This window comes from Lepidochelys kempii, chromosome 6, assembly GCF_965140265.1.
Source record: "Lepidochelys kempii isolate rLepKem1 chromosome 6, rLepKem1.hap2, whole genome shotgun sequence".
Classification (NCBI taxonomy): domain Eukaryota; kingdom Metazoa; phylum Chordata; order Testudines; family Cheloniidae; genus Lepidochelys; species Lepidochelys kempii.
The window spans coordinates 121469930-121491538 of NC_133261.1; the positions used below are offsets into that span (position 1 = coordinate 121469930).

Sequence of the window (21609 nt, forward strand, 5' to 3'; positions counted from 1 at the left end):
GGAAATGTGCTCTCCTCAGAGTGGATAGGTATAGCCAGTTTAAGGTGACTGTTGCACTTGGTCTAAATATGAAGAACAATTCCATCCGACTAACCTACCCTGGGAAGTGTGAACACTCTCTTAAACTATGGTGGTTCAGATCTCTAAATTTCTCCCATCTCCTCCTCTTCCACTGGTGAAATGAAATCGAGGCCTTGTGTTTATACAGGAGCTATGAAACTCCAGGAAAAAATCCAAACTGCACCAGAGGGATTTCTTAGCTGGCTGACACATACTGCTATGCTGCACAACCTCTCATGCATGTTGTGTATCAGAGCACAATAGTTAACCATTAACACAATTCTATTGTAATTCTTTATTGTAAAACACTCATTTAAAAATGAACCATTAAAAGTTCTTCTCAACAAAAACACTTACTGGAACAAATCAGTTCTATGACTGGTCTCCAACAGTATTCTATTCCAAGCTCTTCACAGAAGAGCAACACCCAAATTGATCCAAATGTACTTGCCAAGATGCAATACCATTGTGACGCTGAGCCAGTGAGGGATAAGCAGCCAGCAGGCTAAGTGATCCAAAATCAACCTTTAAGACATTAGAAAAGTATTGAAATGGTAACCAGGGCCATTCCTTGTAGATGGTTATCAAAGCCATGTTAAATAGATGGGAGTTCTGTATTGTTGGAGAACTAGAAGAGAATACTAATTGTATTTGTGTTTACCTAGATCTGTTAGAAGTATAACAATGTGATCTAATAAACTTTTAGATGCTAAACTTCTGTTTCTGTCTGTAATGTTTCATTATTATATTCTATTGATTCAGAGATCAAAAGGGAATATTGACAATTAGATGAAACTGGTGGTGCAATAATATCATTGTCTTTATTTCTCTTTGAAGTTTGTAGTAAGCTACCTATGAACCTTTCAAAAGTTAATTGCCTTATGCTAATCAATGCAACTGGTTATCAGTGTATGCCTAGGAAAGAGATTTACTTCAGAGCAACAATGTAATTACCTATTAATCATCCAAGGAATGCCTGCTGTGGTCACTTTCTGCCAAGAGGTTTGTCAGCTGAGCTTCAGCTATAAAAACTTTAGAGCCTCATCCTTTATCTCAGATCTGCTTAAACTTTGTCAGGGGAAACTCAAGCCACAAGACTGAGGTCTCCTTGTATGTCCTGGATTATCCCTGCAACTTTTCATGGAAGAATTTGAACAAACTGTGCACGTGGACTGCCTATTAGACTATAACCTATTGAACTGATTTTGGAAGGACTCTTACAGATCAGCAGTTCACCATCTCTGCTATGAAACTGACCTAAGAACTTTATTCATGTCTGTATATATAATAATTTTTAACCACGGTAACTTTTTCTTTTTAATAAATCTTGTTTTAGTTAATAAGAATTGGCCGTAAGCATGTATTTAGGTGAGATCTGAAATATTAGTTGACCTGGAGGATATGGTGTCTGATTTCTTGGGACTGGTAGAACTTGATGAATAAGGCTTTAAATAACCCTCATTATGTAGGCTTGACTGGGTGGGAGCCGAAGGCTGGATTGCTTAAAGGGAACTGTATTTTAGCTCCATAGTGACCAGTTAGGTATTACAGAAGCTGTTTTGTTACTGGCTTGGTGAATCTAATTATTAGAACAAACCACCAGTTTGGGTGATCATCTTCCCTGTTCTTCACAATTTGCCCCGATTGAGCATTCTCAGTGTGGCCCCTCCAAAGACCATGATCACTTTGGTGTAGTCTGGTTAGGATATACATTACCACAGGTCAGTTGGGTTTTGGGTCAGAAACACATACTTGTCAAAAGTTAATTGATATTGAGAGGTTAAAGATTAATTACGAGTGAACCATATTCATATGATGATCTTTCAAGAAAAACCCTTGAAGAGTTGTGCTCACAAAAGGGGCTGTCTTTTAAGGAAAATGTTCTCAGATCAAGACCTGAAAAATCTGTTTAAAAGACCGTGACCAGAAAGCAGGGTCTCCATCTGCATCTGTCCCAGATGCAGTGGCTGCAATAGAAGCAGTTAGAACACTAGCAGTGAAAAACAAATAGCAGTTAGAGCATGAAGCAAAACTGGCAGATCTTCGATTGCAGGAAAAGCAAAAGATTACAGAAGAAGCTGACAGGAGAGCCAAAAAAGCTTACTACCGACATCTAGCAGAGGCTGAAATTGAAAAAGCTGCTCAAAGGAGGCTGGAACAGGCACGTAGAAAGCAGGTAGAAGCTGCTACACTCCAGCTCTAAGTCCTGAGAGAGCAAAAGAATCTGCCACAGCCTGGAAATCGATGTCATCTCAATAGCAAAAATTTGGAGAGGATTTGTCCTATTCACAAAGTTACTGAGGATATAGAGGAATTTCTGTTTATCTGTGTGAAGTTCATCCTATTCCAGATGGGCAGAAGATGCCTGTCCTGGTGATTGAGATAATCTTCTGGCCAGTGTTCTGATTGGCAATGACATTATAACTAGGTTGCATCCAGTTTAATGTCATAACTAGGGACTGGGTGATTATGACACTTCCATCTTGTCTGTTGTTGGGTAAGGATATGACAACTTTGTTTCATCAGGCTGATATGACCAGAGCGCACAAGGAAAGCATGAAGGTGATTGGACTGTTACCCGCTACCCATGTAGAAAATTGTGACAAGGAGGGAATTGGAGCTAATTATTAGAATAAACCACCAGTTTGGGGGATCCTTTGCCCTATTCTTTGCTGTTTGCCCTGATTGAGCATTCTCAGTATGGCCTATTCAGTGACCATGGTCACAACCATAATATAGGTTATATTATATATATATATATATATATATATATATATATATATATATATGTATATATATATAATTTTTTTAACCTCAGCTGAACAGTGGCAGTGAATCAGTCCTAAATAGCTGGGGGATGGGAAATCTGACCAGTAGGAGAGAGGAGATTAATTTTCAACAGCAAAGGAAAGAGGGGACAAAAGTGTGTCTATGCTGAGAGGACACATGCAATATCTTTGGTGGTTCAACAAATATTATTTAATTATGTAGGTTTCTTTTTTTGGGATGGGTGGAGGAAGGGTGCGTGTGTGTGTGTCCTCAAGATGGCTAACAAAATCAGAGTTTGCGGTGTGTTGGGATAAGCTATAGGGAAAAATATGTATAAAAATAGTATGATTGTATAACTTAAAGACTGCAATGTAATGTGCAAAAGGGTGAAATTAAGGTTGCATGTGCCCTTAACTGTGGAACTTCTTGATCTTCTGAGCACTTATCCATGTAACCTTAATAGCTGGTTATACACTGACAAGTGACTTTATAATAATGCTATTGTGAGGTTCCATGTTTCTGTATAAACTGTGCAAATTTGAATCGCTGCCAACAGTGATTCATAAACTGCTTTCTTGGTCATTTCAACAGAAAATGAACTGCCTGACAAGGTCGTCTGGGTGACAGGGGCCTCAAGTGGAATTGGAGAAGAGTTAGCTTACCAGCTAGCAAAGATAGGGGCTCTAGTTGTGCTCTCTGCAAGAAGAGAGAATGAATTGGAAAGGGTGAAACAGAAGTGTCTTGGTAAGTAAAAAAGTAACTTCCATATTATTGATCTGACTTTTGCCATTATAGAAGTGTTGTAAAAAAAATTTAATCCATACAACAGGAATACATTCATAATTAAAGGCAGTTATGAACTTACATTTATTATAACCTAGATGCTTTGCTTTGAGTTTTGTGTATTTTTAGAAAGCTCCAGCTGAAGGATGCAATGTTACAGGAGCAGTAAATGAAAAATGTTTAGGTGCTAAAGTTGCAGATGCATGCGTAGGCACCTAGTGGGATTGTCAAAAGCACTTATCTGCAGTTTTAGGCAATTTAACAGTCTGGGCCTTTTTCTCTTGAAAATAAGAGGGTATTTTCAAAAGGAACACAAGGCACTGTGCCAACAGGGTGGGGTCATGTGGAAATTCTGGAAGGCTCTTAGTGTAAAAGTTAAGCAATAATTGAGCTGTCCAAGATATGCAGCTAAAATTGTCTTTGTGGCAGTTTGTAATCTTCAGTACCATCTTATAGCACAGAGGTGGGCAAACTACAGCCTGTGGGCCACATCCAGCCCACGGGACCATCCTGCCCAGCCCCTGAGCTCCTGGCCTGGGAGGCTGTCCCTCCCTCCCCCGGAGCCATGCCGCTGCGCGGCACAATGCTCTGGGTGGCAGGGCTGCAGAGCTCAGCCTGACCCGGTGCTCTGTGCTGCGCGGCACAGCTACCTGTCCTGGTGCAGCCGCGCTGCCAGCCACCGGCGTTCTAGGCAGCGCGGTAAGGGGGTAGGGAGCGGGTTGGGCAGGGGAGTTTGAGGGGTGGTTGGGGGCTTGGATAGGGGTCGGGGCAATCAGAGGGTGGGGAATGGGGGCAGGTGTCCTGGGTGGGGGCAGTCAGGAAGGAGAAGAGGGGTTGGATGGGGAGGGCTGGTGGGGCAGTTAGGGGTGAGGGGTCTGGGGGTGGTCAGGGGACCGAGAGCAGGTCCCCGGCGGGCCATCAGGAAACAGGAGGGCAGGAGTCCTGGAGGGGCCATCAGGGGCTGAGAAGCAGGAGGGTCAGACGGGGCAGGGGCAGGGCAATGCCTGGCTGTTTGGGGAGACACAGCCTCCCCTAACCGCCCCTCCATACAATTTCAGGAACCCGATGCGGCCCTCAGGCCAGAAAGTTTGCCTGCCCCTGTTTATAGCACCTAAACTTCTTGGTGGGTGTAAGTAGCTCAGACTCCCTGTTACAGATGGGTGTGAGACTATGCTGCTATAGTCCCTATTTCTGTAGACATGGCCTCACTAAACAACAGAAACATTCAGGGGTCCAGTCTGCCTTCAACATGTTTGAACAGGGTAACTACAAGGTTGCACAGGTGTCACTGAGGAAATCGTTTACCCTGCGGAATATTTTACTGGTATTGATGAATGACATGCCAACAGCAGTGACTTCAATCTCAACAAAATGAGGTTACTGCATCCTGGTGCACAAGCAGGGACTCCGTATTTGTGGCAAAGGTTAGGTCTAATGAAAAAACACTTGCTGGAGGCAGGAACAAGGTCCAACATAGTATTTGCCCAGCATTGTGGAAACGAGGTCAGTCTAGCCTGCATATGTTGGATTGCTATAAATGTAATCATTAACAAATCCTGCTGCAGCCCTCTACTTGCTCTCTAGTGTGCAGATGATGGAAGGAGAAAGAGATTAATGTAGTTATGGCCCAGAAACAATCGAAGATGAAAGAGAATTAGTTACCAGGTGGACTCTAATTAAAAACACGTAAAACACACAAAAATAGACATTAAGATGTGGGGGAAGGGAATAATTTTGTTGCCTTTGCTGTGTGAAGAAGACTCTCAAGCCACTATTTGGGAAGCAAGCTCAGTGCAACTGTGAGAAAGGTCAGTTGTTCAAAACAATAGAAAAGCTGATGCATTCAGCATGAAGACTTGGAATTGATGGCACTTGGCTTTGCTAACATATTCATCAGCCTGAAAGCATCCTAAAGAGCACGCAGTGTAATAAACAGACATAGATGATGCAATAGTGAAAATATCTTATGAGATGCATTTAAGCCTCCTCAAATCCTTCTTCATAACAAGAAGAAATTAACAAACGCAGGCGTTCTGCTTTACCATAAAAAAGTACTGTTAACAAAAGAAACGGCAGCTTGACAGTGTGGGACTGGGGATTGGTCCAGGAGGAGAGGTGGTGTCTATAGGGTCCATCCCCTGCCCTCTCCCGAAGAGTGTGGATTCTCTGGCTCAAGCTGATGAAACTGCTCAGAATGGCAGGGCGGGCTTAGAAGTTTTGGGATCTGTGACTGGCATGGAACAAACTCTGGCTAGCTTTACACTACAGTTTTCTGCTGCTGAAATAAAAGCAGAAAGTTGCCAGCACAGATTTTAAGCTATATAATCTGAGTGCACTTGCTGTGGAAACTGAGACAAACAAAACCACTTTTGAGGATGGAACCATGTCTTAATGTATAAGAGGGAAGCCAGTTTGTTACTGAACGTCTATGCCATTTGCTTAGTACTTGGTTTGCCAAATAAAACTCTTACAGAAATAGTTGAGGCTTTTGTGTTTACATGCTTCCTTTCTCTCCTTTTGAAAGGAAAAGAACCTGTCTTCAGAAAATATACTGTCTGAATGGCCTTCCCAGTAAGGCCTATGTGGTTCATTAGTGATAAAATTGTGATAGGATGTCTTGGAGCACTGCATGGCCTTCTGATGCTTTTCTTATTCTTGTGGGAAGTACTTAAGATCATTCACATGTTTCCCAGCCAGGGGGCATTAAAAATAGCCACTGAAGTCACACTAACCTTCCCTGACTCTCTGGTTCTTGTCAATTAACCTTACAAGTTTACTGGGATTTGATCTCAAGTGGCCTTAATGTTCGTTTTTGTGTATCTCTCTCTCTTTGTAAAACTTCGAAGTAACGCTTAATATCTGAGGGCTTGCCCACATGTCAAATTAATGTGTGGCAAGCCCAGGTGTGAATCTACTGTGTATCAGCTTGCAGTACACTAGCTTGCCATGTGAATGAGGCCTTACTCCCTATGAAACTCATGAGCACGCTCTAGTGGTTACGCTTGTGAATTTTCCACTGTGCCTTAATTTTTCATGACTATAAAACATTTTAAAAAAAAATTAATGTTCGGCTTAAAAAGACAGAACACTAAGGGTATGTCTACACTATGAAATTAGGTCGATTTTTATAGAAGTTGATTTTTTGGAAGCAGTTTTATACAGTCGATTGCGTGTGTCCCCAGTAAGCGCAGTAAGTTGGCGGAGTGCGTCCACTTTACTGTGGCTAATGTCGATTTTTGGAGCGGTACACTGAGGGTAGCTATCCCACAGTCTCCACCGCCCATTGGCATTCTGGGTTGAGCTCCCAATGCCTGATAGGGCAAAAACATTGTCGCGTGTGGTTTTGGGTACATGTCGTCAGTTGCCCCTCCCTCCCTCTGCCTGCCGTTGCTTTCACAGAGGATCGTTTCGCAGCTTTTTTCCTGGGTTAACCATGCAGCCGCCATAGCACTGCAAGCGGGAGCCCGCTCAGCTCACTGTCACCACTGCTGTTGCGGGCAAGATTACTGTGGGGGCTGCTGTGATCCAAGTAGCCAATGCAATCACTGACGTTCTGTTATCAAGGGTAGTGACTCTGGAAAATGTGCGAGCCTTTTTTGATTTTTAGGTGCATCGTATTCCTGTCCTTTGTCGCTGGTGAAGAAATCTTTCAGCCGTACATTCCACGTGTAACAGCTCCAGGGCTCCTGCTCTTTTGCCTTGGCCACATAGCAGCAGCTCCTGGGTGCCTTCGCATCAATGGTGAACGGCTCCACCACTTCCGCTGCAACTCTGCTATCCTGATCTGTTGCAACTCTGCAGCAGACAGTGCAGTAGGACTGCTAGCCGTCCTCATCAATGGTGTCTTGCTCGCGCCACCGCTTCCACTCAACTCTGCTATCCTGATCTCCTGTGAGCAGGAGGCTTCTGCCTCAGGCTGCTCTCCCAGCCAGCAGCACTGCGCAGTCGCGCCTACCCCTTGCTCCCATGGCTCAGAAGCCTGGACAGTAGTAAGGAGCAGTTCAACTATAGGCTGAGCAAGTGCCGAATGGTGGTAGAATGTGCCTTTGGATGTTTAAAAGCTCGCTGGCACTGTTGGTCAGACCTCAGTGTAACCAACATTCCCATTGTTATTGCTGCTTGCTGTGTGCTCCATAATACCTGTGAGAGTAAGGGGCAGACGTTTATGGCAGGGTGGGAGGTTGAGGCAAATCGCCTGGCGTCCGATTTTGAGCAGCCAGACACTGATTAGAAGAGCACAGCAAGGCGCGCTGCGCATCACAGAGACTTTGAAAACCAGTTTCATGACTGGCCAGGCTACAGCGTGACAGTTGTGTATTTCTCCTTGATGCAAACCCGCCCCCTTTGTTGATTTTAATTCCCTATCAGCCAACCACCCTCCCCGCTTTGAAATAAAGTAACTATTGTTTTGAAACCACGCATTCTTTCTTAATTAAAAAAAAAAATTGAGATAACGGACAAGGTAGCCATGGGTGGTTTTGGGTATGTCGTCAGTGACCCCTCCCTCCCTCCCTCCGTGAAAGCAACAACAGACAATCATTTCTCACCCTTTTTCCTGGATTACCCATGCATACGCCAGAGCACTGGAAGCGGGAGCCAGCTCCGATCACTGCTGCAGTTTTGAGCATTGTAAACACCTCGCATTTGCCCTTGGAGATTTTGGCATCTATATTGGCATTACATCTTTTGGAACGGAGTTCTGGTAGCACGGATTCGTGTCCCCATACAGCGATCAGATCCAGTTCCTCCTGTTCGGTCCATGCTGGAGCTCTTTTGCGATTCTGGGACTGCATGATTACCTGTGCTGATGAGCTCGCCATGCTGGCCAAACAGAAAATGAAATTCAAAAGCTCCCGGGGCTTTTCCTGTGTACCTGACTAGTGCATCTGAGTTGAAAGCGCTGTCCAGAGCGGTTACAATGGAGCACTCCGGGATAGCTCCCGGAGGCCAATACTGTAGAATTGCGTCCACACTACCCCAAATTCGACCCAGCAATGTCGATTTTTAGTGCTAATCCCCCTCGGAAGGAGTACAAAAAAGATTTTAAGAGCCCATTAAGTTGACAAAACTGGCTTTGTCATGTGGACGGGTTCAGGGTTAAATCGACTTAACGCTGCTAAATTTGACCTAAACTCATAGTGTCTTTCATTTGTTTTAACACCCAAATAATGTACCTACACATACAAATTTTATTTTAATCCTTTTTCTGCCTTTAGGAGCTGTTTCTGTAGTCCAATAGCATTAACCATATTCAAGGTTCTCCAGCTTCTGGCTCAGGTATTGTGTATGTAGGTTGGCCATTACCGCCCCCTGCCTGTCATGGAAAGGACAATACCCTGCATGTTCTCAGGAATGCACACAGCTGAACAGTTTAACCTACAGGCAAAATGTGAAGGATCCTGATACTCTGTGCTTCTGAAGGCCTTGGTTAAAATCCTAATTTAAAAAGCCATATTGCAGTGGTTATAAGGAATGTGTAAATGCCTTGTAGACTAGAGTGTGTTGGTATATTCAAGATACACAAACCCATTTCATTTAATAAGAGTACTTTGTGTTGGTACTGTTATGATAGCATTCCACTAGCTGATTCTGTGTTTGAGAAAACAAAATCTGTTCTTTTCCCACTTAATGGAATTTCCTTTTTGGAAGCTGTGTTGGTGGTGAGGCTGTTGGATTTACTTATTTTAAAATATCAGGAATTAAATGTGCCTTATTGGTGTTTTGGCTGGAATGCTCCTTTTAAATAGTTTCTTTTACTTTAGAGATCTCCAACTTGAGCAGTAAAGATATCCTTGTTTTGCCCCTTGATTTGACTGATAGAAGCTTCCATGAAACTGCAACTAAAACCGTTCTTCAGCATTTTGGCAGAGTGAGTTGAATTTTTGGGCTGTCCTTCTCTCTTCCCCCCCCCCCCCCCAGGTTACAACCACCCCCATCCCTCCACCTTTATTCTTTTCTGAATTATTGAAAATAAAAACCAAACCAAAGAGTTACCTACCCATTTTCTATGTTTATATGTGTATGCACACGTTTGTGTGGATATCAAGTCCTTGATCCTACAATTGTTTGCTTGTGGGCATGCCATTGACATCAGTGGGGGTTCTGCACAGGTGCAACAATGAGCAAATAACTTGAGTAAGGAGCTAAGAATCTAATTTGATTGATCCTGATCTGTGGTTGTATAACCTCATTTCTAGATCAATACTGAAAATGGAATAACCATAACTGTGTGTGTATTGGTCTGAAAGTTGAACACAAGAAAGCAAATTCGGAGAGCTTCATGTCGCAGTGTTAGTAATATCTGTTTGAGTTATGCACAACAGAAATGTACATAACTCAAAAGCTGACTGTTCATATCAAGAATATGGGGTGGGGGGGGAAATAAATAAAATATTTTCCTGTGCGTAGGTGTTCTGCTCCAGATGCCTGGCTCTGTGGTTGTCCCTTTAACTTCAAACATAGTCTGAAATCCAGGCAGTGTAATAAAGTGGGAAGTTTTAGATAGTGCCCATAGTCCCCTTGTCATTTTATGCTTTTACAGTCCTGTTTTTGTAGTTGTCTTTCTCTTCCCCCTCCCTCCCGCCCCCATTGCTATCTCCTCCAGTGGAACTCTGGGCAGACCTAAGAGTCAGCCCACATGGACCATCTTGCAGGACCAGGGCCTTAGATGTTACTAGCTACAAGATTATAGGCTTCTTTCATATTAAACTATCCTGCTATGTGGTTTCCATCTACCAGTGTTCCTCTAATGGACCTGGTCTACTGCTCAGCATAGTTACATTGAGCTATTTTTGTCAGGTTTTTTGCTAACCCAGCACCAAAATTAGCCAAACCTCAACTTAGACTTAATTGTTGTGGGTTTCTGCCACTAGAGTGACTAAAACCTCTCCTGCAGCAGCTAATAGTGACCCAATGCTACAAAAGCTAGATGATATTAGGGAGAGAAAAGCTGGGCAAGACTCGTGCTCCCTCAGAGAAAAAATGTTAGTGGTTAAGATTTGTATTAATTTGTTTCTTTTCTGAAGATTGACGTTTTGGTGAACAATGGTGGACGTTCCCAGCGCTCCCTGTTTGTGGATACGAAGGTGGATGTCTATGCTGCCATAATGGAACTTAATTACCTGGGTACAGTCTCCTTAACTAAACATGTCCTGAATCACATGGTCCAAAGGGAGAAAGGGAAGATTGTAACTGTGAGCAGTGTAATGGGCATCATGGGAGCCCCCCTCGCCACGGGATATTGTGCCAGCAAGCATGCCCTCCAGGTAAGCTAAATTCCATCTGGCTCGCTAAACTAGCAGTCTTGGAACATAGTGACCTTGTATCTCCAGGAAGCTTTATTGCTGGAGCAGCTAGTCCTTGCTGAAGCTTTTATTCCAACCAACATCCAGCAAGGAGAGAGACTTGGCTGAAGAAGTGTATGCTTATTGTGGGGCCCCTGCCTAAATATTTTAAAGCTCCTAAGAATTAACAGAAGGGGCTGGCTGTAGACAACACTCCCCTCCCAAACCTGGGCACAACTGGTGACCAGGAAAAGTGTCTCCTTTCCATCCGTCCTTTCCTCTTTGGATAGCCAACAACTCGCTGGTGGGGACTGCAGGGACCTCAGGTAGGGCTAATAGATTTACAACTGAAATAAGATCACAATTTTTTCCCTGTCTGTCTTCCCAGGGTTTTTAGGTAAAATAGTATGGTAGTATTGGGATCCAAAACCCATGAGTTAGGCCCCCAAAATCATAGGCACCGACTCTGTAGGTGCCCTGGGGTTCAAGCACTCATGGAGGATGGGGGTGGGGAGAGAATAAGGGGTGCTCAGCACCCATGAGCCAGAGCTTAAGTGTGGAATGTGTTGAGTTCCATGCTGCTAACAACTTCTGCTCTTGGGACAGGGAGCCTTTTTGTAAACAGAGGCAGGGTGATTAAGATAATTTAATGACAAGCCTTTTGTTAAGGATCATAAGATGATCCTGAAAGCAGTGCCAGGCACTCTAGTTAAGGAAATAAAGGGTAGGAATAAATAGTCTATTTTCAGAATGAAGAGAAGTAAATAGTGGTGATCCCCAAGGGCATGGACTGGGACCAGTGCTGTTCAACCCATTCATAAATGATCTCTAAAAGGGTGTGACAGGGCAAGGCCAGATGGCTATAGAAAAGTAGTGGGAGATAAAGATATTAGCTCCAGGCTAAACAAATCCCTGGTACCAGGATAAGTGAAATGGCAGGTGCTCCAGGTCAATTAAGAAACCTAGGGCCAATTAAGAATTCTCCAGAAGGCAGGGAGAAGACTCGGTTGATTGGGACACCTGGAGCCAATCAGGGGCTGGCTGAAACTAGTTGAAAGCCTCCCAGTCAGTCAGGTGGGTGTGCATGTCAGGAGCTGTGGGAGGAAGTTGTGCTGTTGGAGAGACTGAGTAGTACACACCATATCAGGTAAAAGGAAGGAGGCCCTGAGGGAAGAGTGAAGTGGGCTTGAGGAAGTGGAGCTTGAGGAAGTGGGGGAAGTAGCCCAGGGAATTGTACATGTCATGTTTCTAAAAGGTCAGCTACCATAGCTGATACTATTAGGGTCCCTGGGCTGGAGCCCGGAGTAGAAGGTGGGCCCGGGCTCTCCCACCCCCCCCTTGCTCCCTGATTAGTCACTGAGACTGGGAGACAACAGAGACTGCAAGGCAGGATAACTTCTCCTCACCTCCCTCACTGGCTTATGATGAAAATGGCTCAGTAGACTGTGACCCTTGTCTCTAGAGAGAGAAGGGTTACATGGAGGGCACAGTGAGCCTCTGAGGCTAGCGAAATCTGCCAGGAAATGCAGGACCCACGGAGGCAAGGACAGAGCTTTGTCACAAGGGGTAAACAGTGAGGTGGCAAAATTTGCAGATAGTTAAGTCCAAAGCAGACTGAAGAGTTACAAAGTGATCGCACAAAACTGGGTGCCTTGGCAACAAAATGGCAGATGAAATTACATGTTAAATGCAAAGTAATGCACAGGGCAAAATATAATTCCACTATACATATAAAATGACGGGGGGCCTAAATTAGCTGTTGCCCTTCAAGAAAGAGATCTTGGAGTCATAAATCTGCAGTACTCTGGAAGCCTGTGCCTCTATGATCCTGAACTGTGGAACACTCATTCTCCAGCTTCAAATGACTTAAAAATTATCTCCAGTCATCAATGGGACAGATGCAACTGAATAATGTAGCTGTCCTTAACGTGCATCAAGACCATATCAGGGAACTAGATATCAAATAAGATTGCTGACCGTTTCATCCAGAAAGCTACAGTGAGACATAATGTCTTTAAACTGCAACGTTAGTGAAGACCGCTTGTAGGTGATTGCAATTATTTTAATATACTGTAATTCATGATGTAATTATGTAGTTCATAACTTAATTATTAAAATAGTAAAGATACCAACAATACACATTCAATAACTAGAATATAAAAGAAGTGTTTAAAATAGGCTGAAAATAGCCTCTCTCCTGCCCGCAAACTGGCAGAGCACTTCCTCCCTCCCCCAACACACACACCCCTTCAGAAACCGTCACTAGCAAAAACAAAAGTCCACACCTATGCCTAAAACCATAAGTGGTCAAAACATCACAAGAACTTGCGGGGAGGGGTGTATGTGTGTGTGTTTGTTTGTTTTTTTAAATTCTTTGCCTTCTGGCTTTGGAGCCTTTAGGGTGCCCCCTTTCAAGCTGTTTCTGGCCCTTATGGTTTTAGAGAACTATTTATTTCTAATAATTGCTTGACTCCAGCAGCTGGGGCTTTAAGGAAGACTCCAAAAACCCCAAGACTTAATAAAATCCTAGGATTTGGCAATGCTGTATGTCAAGGGGCACAGTGAAATCCTCAAAAAAAAAAAAAAAAATACCCCAGAAACTGTTGCTATAGGACATACTATATTACAGCCCTGTTTCCTTGCAAGGCTTTTTTTTATATTGGTGTGAATATAAAAGGGTTATGAACAACCTCAATTCCGAAGGTGTTTGTAATTCTGAGGGTCTACTGTACACTCTGTTCACTTTGATATGGGGGTTTCCTTATTTATATTTTGAAATAGAAATAATCGCCATCTGAGACCTACAGCCTTACTGGCTGAATTACATATATCCAAAGGAGAAAGCCATGAGTGGCAATGGGAACTCCTTGTGAAGAAGGGAATTGACATTCATGTTTATGGGCTAGAATAACTGAGGGAATTGTGAGCCCAGTCCTTTGAATTTTGAGCACTTTCATGACTTTCAAAGAGAATCTGTGGCTCATGGCACCTCATGAAGTACCTGGTATCTTTCAGCATCCTGCCCTTTATTCTCACCATTTCTTGCAACAAATTGGGGATGTGTATGTTTATCTTCACCAGTGTAGAAGGCTCTCAGAGCAATAGACCAAGAAACAATGTCTGTAAGGGTTGCATCTGAATTTGTATAACTTTATGGGGGTTAGATATGATCTGCCTTCCACACTATTCTATGAACTGCTGCTAAAGTGTGATTTGTTTTCAACTTAAACTGCAGTGACTGTTCTAGTCAGTGACTTTGTAAAATGGCACCACCTTACTCAACACCTGACTTGAAGGTGCACATAGCAGATATTTGTTTAGTGTATGAAATACTGTAAAGCAAAGGGCTGGCATAATAAGCCCGTCAATAAGCTATGAAAGAATGAGGCCAATTCTGTTGAGGAGGCACAAGACAGTTGTCAGGTGTTACTGAAAACTCTTACCACTGAAATCCTAGGTGGAGGTTCGAGCTCTCGATTAAAAAGTCAGCTTTTGACTTCTACACTGCGGAGAGCTGATCTGGAAGTCCATTGAGAGAAAAAGCATATAAACGTGAACACCCTCCCCCAGGATCATTTCTGTAGTCGTTTCTGACTGTAAACTCAATTCTGAATGCTTTTTTGTCTAAACACAATTTACCCATTGTATATCACTGTGCACACAAGGCTTCTAAATTCCTAGAATCATAAAATATTAGGGTTGGAAGAGACCTCAGGAGGTCATCTAGTCCCTAGATGTAGAGCACTTTGCAAGTGGTGGTAAGGTTGGGCTATTTATTTAAAAAAAAAAAAAAAAAAAAAAAAAAAAAGCGCCCCAGGACACTGAAAGTTAACCTTAGCTTAATCTAACATTTGAAAGTATGGAAATGACCAATTAAAGCACTCCAACAGCCTTAATCTATAGCAAAACAAGCCTCAAGTCGCCTTTCCTGTTTCTTTCACAGCTAGAGCCTGGTTCTACAAACTGCTATTCATATAGCTTCCCACAGGGTTGCAAACCAGAGGGCTTTATCCTACAAGATGTAGTATTTATTTATTTTAATTTTTACCAAAGGCTTTTAAGAAATTCAGGATAGGTTAGTGGATATCTTCTTGTAAGAGTCAATGTATTGATTCATTGACCACCCTACTACCATCCTCCTTTTGTCACATCACAGACATTTTAAGACGTTTGTATTCTTTAAAAGCACAAACCTTCAACTTGAAGACACTGTATTTGTAAAGACTTGTATGTATAATGCTAGTTAACGTGATGGCAGAGGAGCACCCTTACCTTAGGTTTTTGAAGTGGCTTTAATGCCATGATCTGGGTCTAGGAAGTTTGTCTACATGTAATTGTTTTGTATTTGTTGATTCTTAATTGGTGGCACATGGAGTCTTAATAAAGAATGCAGAATGATGGACTTCAGTATGCTCTTCATACAAATTCCTAATTTGATAATTGGTAGCACATGGTGCCTCAATGGCGCAATGACAGCCTTCGCTATTCACCCTAATTAGGCATTTGTATAATTGGTGGCACATGGAGTTGCACTAAAGAATGATTTGTGATGTCTTCGCATGCTGCCTAATCAAAAACTTCTAAAATAGGTGCCTTTGCTAGACATAAAGGCTGCTAGTTCTTGCACAATAGCACTGCAATTAGGAGCAGAACAACTTAATGTTTGTGGTCATTGAGTTGAAAGTGCGTATGGATGGATAACACTTTCTGTTCTAACACCATCCTTCCACTCCGCAAATGCACTCCAGTGAGGGTGTCACCAGGGGCCAGTGTTAGGGTTGCTGGGTGCTTAACTGTGTATTTCTATACTTTCAAATGTTGGGCTTTCTTTGAAACCTATCTTAATATCTAGGTTTCTTTTTGACAGTGCTTGTCTTTTAATAGCAATAATATTATAAAATCACTAATCTGTACTCTCAGCCACTGCAAACCCCCAGTAAAAACCACAGCAGCGAGTCTCAGAGCCCAGGTCAGTGGACTCAGGATCTGAGATTCTGTCTACACTGCGCTTCGGAGGTGTGATTGCAGCAAGCATAGACATACCCAAGCTAGTTTTGATCAAAGCTAGATCAGGTAGCCATAGCAGTGAAGTCTTGACAGCACAGGCTACCCTCATCCACTCAGGACCTTGGGTAGGTGCTTTGAATGGCTACCACCCATGCTGCCACGTTTCACTGCTGCTGTTCAAAGCTAGCTTGAGTAACCAGCTAGATCTTGCTACACATGCTGCCATCACACCACCTGATTACAATGTAGACCTACATCTCGTGTTTGTAATTAAAGCGCAGCTTCGCTCTTGCATTTGTCTGCAGTGTGTTCAAGTCGGAGCCCAGTCCAGCTCCAAGTGAAGCCAAGGGCAAAATTCTCTATTGAATTCAGTGGTGCAGAATTGGACACTTAGAGCACTTGGTCTAAGGTCTTGTTGAACAATGTTTCCCTCTGTGACGTTACACCCCATATTCTTCATAGAAATATCTTAATTGTGCCATATTCATATTATATGTCTTATGCAAGATGGGGCATGTGAGGTGTCCTAGAAAAGGTCCATTTACTGAATGTATTTATCCAATTTGTATGCATGTGTCTTTTCTGTATCTAAAGTTAGTTGTAATTGTTACCCACACAGAAATATTGTCTATGTATGTGCTTGGGAAACTCCCACCAGCATCAGCCTTAATGGGCTATTAGGAAAAGCCAATGAGTGTTCAAAGTTGTGGACCCCCCCATCTTCCCAAGAATTCCTTCCTATGGACCTTGCAATTAAACATTGTCTCATGGTTGCCCTGACACTGCAAGGTCATGTGATAATGTCACCTGGTACAAAATACCACCTTGGGCACTCCTGGTACTTTTCCACTAGAAACAAAGGCTTCCCACCTTATGTAAATTCTATTTAAGGCTGGGAAGCAAGGCAATCTGGACTGTCCTCTGTTGCCTTCCCAGGAAGGAAGACTGATAAAAACACCTCAAAGGAAAGGCAGAGTTAAGTCCATGCTGAGACAGGGTCTAGTCTGTAAAGGGAAATAACCGGAACTCAAAGTTCCGGAAACTCTGCAACTCTCCTAAAATAACATTTAAGGTGAGAAATTACACTTTGTAACCTGTTTCTTGAGTGTATTAAGCTTAGTTTGTGTGTTTTGTTTTATTTTCTCAGTAATCTGCTTTGTTCTGTTTGGTATCCCTTATAATGACTTAAAATTTACCTTTTGTAGTTAATAAACTTATTTCTTGTTCATAACATAACCCAGTTTGTGCAATTCATAGCTGGGGAGAGGGGCAAGAAGCTGTGCATCTCTCTTTCCACATTGAGGGAGAGGGTGATTTTTATGAGCTTGCGCTGTGCAGATTTTTCTGTACAGCACAAGACAATATTATTTTGGGTTTACTCCCCAAAGGGCATGTGCACATGAGTACTGGGTGAATCCCAAAGCTGATTCCTCCCACACAGAGTTGATCTCCATGTCTGTGCCCATTTGCAGATGGGTGTCCCTATCTGTGTGTGCTGGAGAAAGCTTGAGGGCTGGGCACAGCTAGGACAGGGTGGGGAAACCCAGGCCGGTGGAATGGATGGAACCAGTAGGACCCTAGCACATTAGGTGGCATCCTGGATGGGGGGGTCCAACCTGTCACACCCTCCTCCCTGTGACACAAAATCCTTGTCCTTTACTTAAAACATGATAGAAACTATTCTTTACTCTCTGCATAGGCGTTGGGAGAAGCAATAGGCATTTGTTTGCAGTAGTCTACTCCTTTCTGTGATTCTGCAGTTCTTAGTCCTGCACAGCTCCCTTTGACAAAACATCAGGAGCCTTGATTCTCTGAGGCGCTGAGCACTATGTGCTGCCATTAACTTCGCTTGGTGCTAGAGATGCTCAGTACCTCTAAAATTCAGGCCCCATAATACTTTGTTGGTGGGCATTGTGCAGACCTGAGAGCTGCAAGAGTGGGGAAAGCTTCTGGTATAGAGACCCTTGTGCTTCTGAGAGCTGACAGAAAGAGGCATCAGTGACTGCAGACAACCTCTGACTATCCAAGCCCTTTAGCTGTAGACTGAACTAGGAGTAAATATTCAAAGTGGTCACTGAACATGAAAGATTGAAGACTGGTGGTGGTGATTGCATTTAGTACAATACCTGGAACTTCTACAGCAGAGTTAGAGCTTAATGCTCATTAAAATAAGTGAAACCTCACAATACCACAGTGAACTACATAAACATTATCCTCATTCTATTAATGGGGAAACTGAGGCATGGGGCAATAACAACATAACTTCCTTTCTTCTAGGGTTTCTTTAATTCGCTTCGGCCTGAACTTGGTGAATACCCAGAGATAATTATTACCACCATCTGTCCAGGACCTGTCCAATCCAAAATTATACACAACGTCTTTACTGAAGACCTCTCAAAGGTAAGGAGCAGATATTTCCCTGCTGAAACTCTGCTACAGTAGAAGCTGATTCTGTTAGCGCCCAGTAAAACTATCATTTTTCAATGTAGAACTGACCTCCTTCCTGCTGGCAAACACTAAGCTTCCAGTAGTAAAGAGATGAATAACCTACAGTGTAATAAAGGAACATTATATAGGCCCAGATTTTTAAAGGTATTTAGGCACTGTGGTGCTCAGCGTTGCAATGCCTAACAGATTTAGGAGTCTAAAATATTTTTATAAGTGATTTAGGCACTTAGGAGCCTAAAATCCCATTGTCAATGGGATTTTAGGCTTCTAAATCAGTTAGTCATTGCAACGCTGAACACCACCATGTCTAAATACCTTTAAAAATCTGGGCCTTCGTCCCTAACTTCATATAGAATCACATCCTTACTCACCTTTGCAAATGGTGAACCTTCCCTTTCCTACATGCGCAGGTGTGTTAATTCCTTTGTAGGTGATTGATTTGGTGTACACTCTCCCATTCTGGGCAACCTGGTACCTGCCACTATGCAGCCATCCAGTGGTTGCAAACTCCCTGTACAGTCACCTTTTACTCACAGAATCACCCTGTTCTCTTGCATACAAACCCTTTTGCAGCTGCTAGGGAAGGGTCTGGATTAGTCCCACAGAACTTTGAAATGCAGAATACATTAGCTGCCATCTAGGCAACTTCTGTCTGCTCAACACACAAAGTTCCCTATTCTGTTGACTCTATGATGCAATCATTGGCAAAGCTCCTTCTGTCATCAACTTCAAGGCATTCATTCTTATTTCCTATGGAAAGCTAAGGAAAATCTCTCAAGTTTCAAAACTGTTTCAGCTAAACAATCCAGCAAAAAAAACCCTAGTAACTGAAATTGGTAAACATTTTTTTGTTGTTGTCTACAAACTACCCAGCAAACATAATACCTAGGGTAATTCCATGCCATGTGGGGAACAGTCCACCTCTCCTGTACATTCGAGCCAGGTTCTGGCAGGTGTTTGTGTAACTGTATTTTCACAAAAAATAAAACATTGTGTCTAAAGCTATTTATTCTATTAAAACTCCACTGAGAGCAAAACCTTCATTTGAGTCTTAAAAATAAAAAATTTCTCAGATGCCTGGGGAAAAGAAGTCTGGTCCTGCCTCCCTCCACAACCAATCAATCAGGGAGTGTTTTCCTTAGCAGCCTGCCCTAGGGTCCTTTTCACTCCTGGAATTGGAAAGCAGACTATTACCAACAGCTTCTGCTGCAGCGAAGCCTGGTGCCGTGGACCACCTAATGGCGCAGTGTACTTAATTTCTCAGTTGCAGTACAGTAAACTTAAATATCCACTCTAAAATGCAGTGTGTGCTTTTATATTATACCAAATTATAAACCATGTTTAAGTATGTCAGATTTTGGACCTAATTGGGTTTTAAAGAATGGTTCAAAGGCTGGTAAAATTTAAATACTTATCATAGCATTAGCATGTAAGATTGCAAAGCATTCTGGTTGGGCTTTTTGACAGGGCAGTGTCCTTGATGTGAACATGGGGCTCAGTGGTGTGGGGTTCCTTTTTGGGAAGGTAGGCCTAGGGCTAAGAGGGTCTCATAAAGGACACTCAAAACAAGTGTGCATATAACACACATCTTTCACCTTCATCACAGCCAGATTCTACACATCTTAAATGAACTAGAACAGCTATAATATCCTGGTCAAGAGCATCTCCTGCTTTCTATTTGCTGAAACTATGTAAGGCAAGGCTCCTGCCAGCAGTGGAAGCCTCCACTGGCATATCAACACAATTCACAGTAGCTTCTTTAGAATTCTAGTCCTCAAGCCTGCAGTGTGGTGGGACTGCTGACCTCTGACTTCAATACCAGTAAATCCAATTTTATTCAGCCCTGCAATATCAAGTTGTCTAACACCTGAACTGACTTCTTCTCAGTGATTGGAGGCTTAATTTATGAGCACAATGTCTCAGCTTAAAAGCCACCATAAAGGGAGATGGCATAAAAAAAGATTAGTGTGCTTTACTTATTCATGACTCTTAAATGAAGCTGTTCCCACTCAGAAATCAATACAAGATTAATATTCTAGAACGAGGGGGCTGGAGCAGACCCCCCCCCCGAAGAATCCATGTGGTTCTGCTGTGTGGAAGAGAGGCTGAAATGTCTGAATGTGCAGCAAATGCATACACTCTGCATGGAGCCCAGTTCAATCGTTCCCTTTTCAGACAGTAGCAGGTATAGGCCCAAGGTTGCTATGCACATCTTTCAGCCCACTGCCATGCATTAGGATGACACAGGGCCAGGTAGCTGTTGGGATAAAGTAGCCTGGTAGAGCAGCTGTAGCCTTTGGAGGAAAATTACTTCTCCTTAGCACACACATCTAGCTGCTTGGGTGGGGCTTTGGGCCGAGGGGCATTATATAGGCTTCATTTACCCAAAGTCCTACACTATTCATCTAAAATAAATAGAGACTGGTCCTCTGGCCAGCCTACTTTGCCAGAAGCCACAAGAGACTTTATTATCCTTAGGGATACATATGCAGTGAGCTGTGATCCATTTAAAACCAAAGTATAACTCCCCTTTAAGGATGCAGCATAAATGAGGGAAGAAGGGAGAACAGCACTGAGGTAGAAATTTAGTTTTAAATTATGTATATAGTGCCTAAATGCTCTGATGATGGGTACACAGGAAATCCAAAGATGGGGGAACGAAGTAATTTTCTTGATGCAAAAGTTCTGTAGCATTTCATCCTTCCTCTTTTCTTCCCAGTCACTAGAAAACACCGGTGATCAGTCCCACAAAATGCCAACTGATCGCTGCGTTCGGCTTACATTGGTCAGCATGGTAAATGATCTGAAAGAAGCCTGGATCAGCGATCACCCATATCTAGCAGTCTGCTACCTTTGGCAATATGCACCCACCTGGGCATGGTGGCTTATGAACAAGATGGGCAAAATAAGAATACAAAACTTCAAGCGTGGAGTGGTAAGCCATTCCTAAGGGGGTGTTTTTGTATATCGTTTCCGCTCTCTGTAGAGAGACTTTAGCCATCAATGTAGGCTGCAATCTGAGTCTGCTGTTCATCTTCCTCCCTGCTTGGTACCACATTTGGACACTACATGAGAATATACAGCCCCATGGGTTATTGCTGTTCAAGCAGCAGAACAGTGAAGTTAGTATGCTTATGACAAAACATTTCACCTCAAATGTATCTAGTCTGCACTGCAGAAATGTAGGTTCAGAGCTGTATACTGAGCAGCTGCTATAGACCTGGCCTGCACTATTCTCTGTCACTACTATAATATTTAA

The 21609-nt window shown here is 43.0% G+C and overlaps 1 protein-coding gene across 2 annotated transcripts in view; it reads left to right on the top strand.

Moving 5' to 3' along the window:
• DHRS7 (dehydrogenase/reductase 7) overlaps window positions 1–21609 on the top strand; it is a 35541-nt gene that overhangs the window by 13365 nt on the left and 567 nt on the right. Inside the window, exons 1-6 of one of the 2 annotated variants that reach the window (XM_073349951.1) lie at window positions 864–1363; window positions 3421–3573; window positions 9375–9481; window positions 10638–10877; window positions 18180–18302; window positions 21070–21285. In XM_073349951.1, the coding sequence (XP_073206052.1) occupies window positions 1333–1363; window positions 3421–3573; window positions 9375–9481; window positions 10638–10877; window positions 18180–18302; window positions 21070–21285 (870 nt within the window). In that variant the 5' untranslated portion in view covers window positions 864–1332. Of the gene's footprint in view, window positions 1–863; window positions 1364–3420; window positions 3574–9374; window positions 9482–10637; window positions 10878–18179; window positions 18303–21069; window positions 21286–21609 lie in introns of those variants that run through there. The other variant, XM_073349950.1, reaches the window with a different exon arrangement.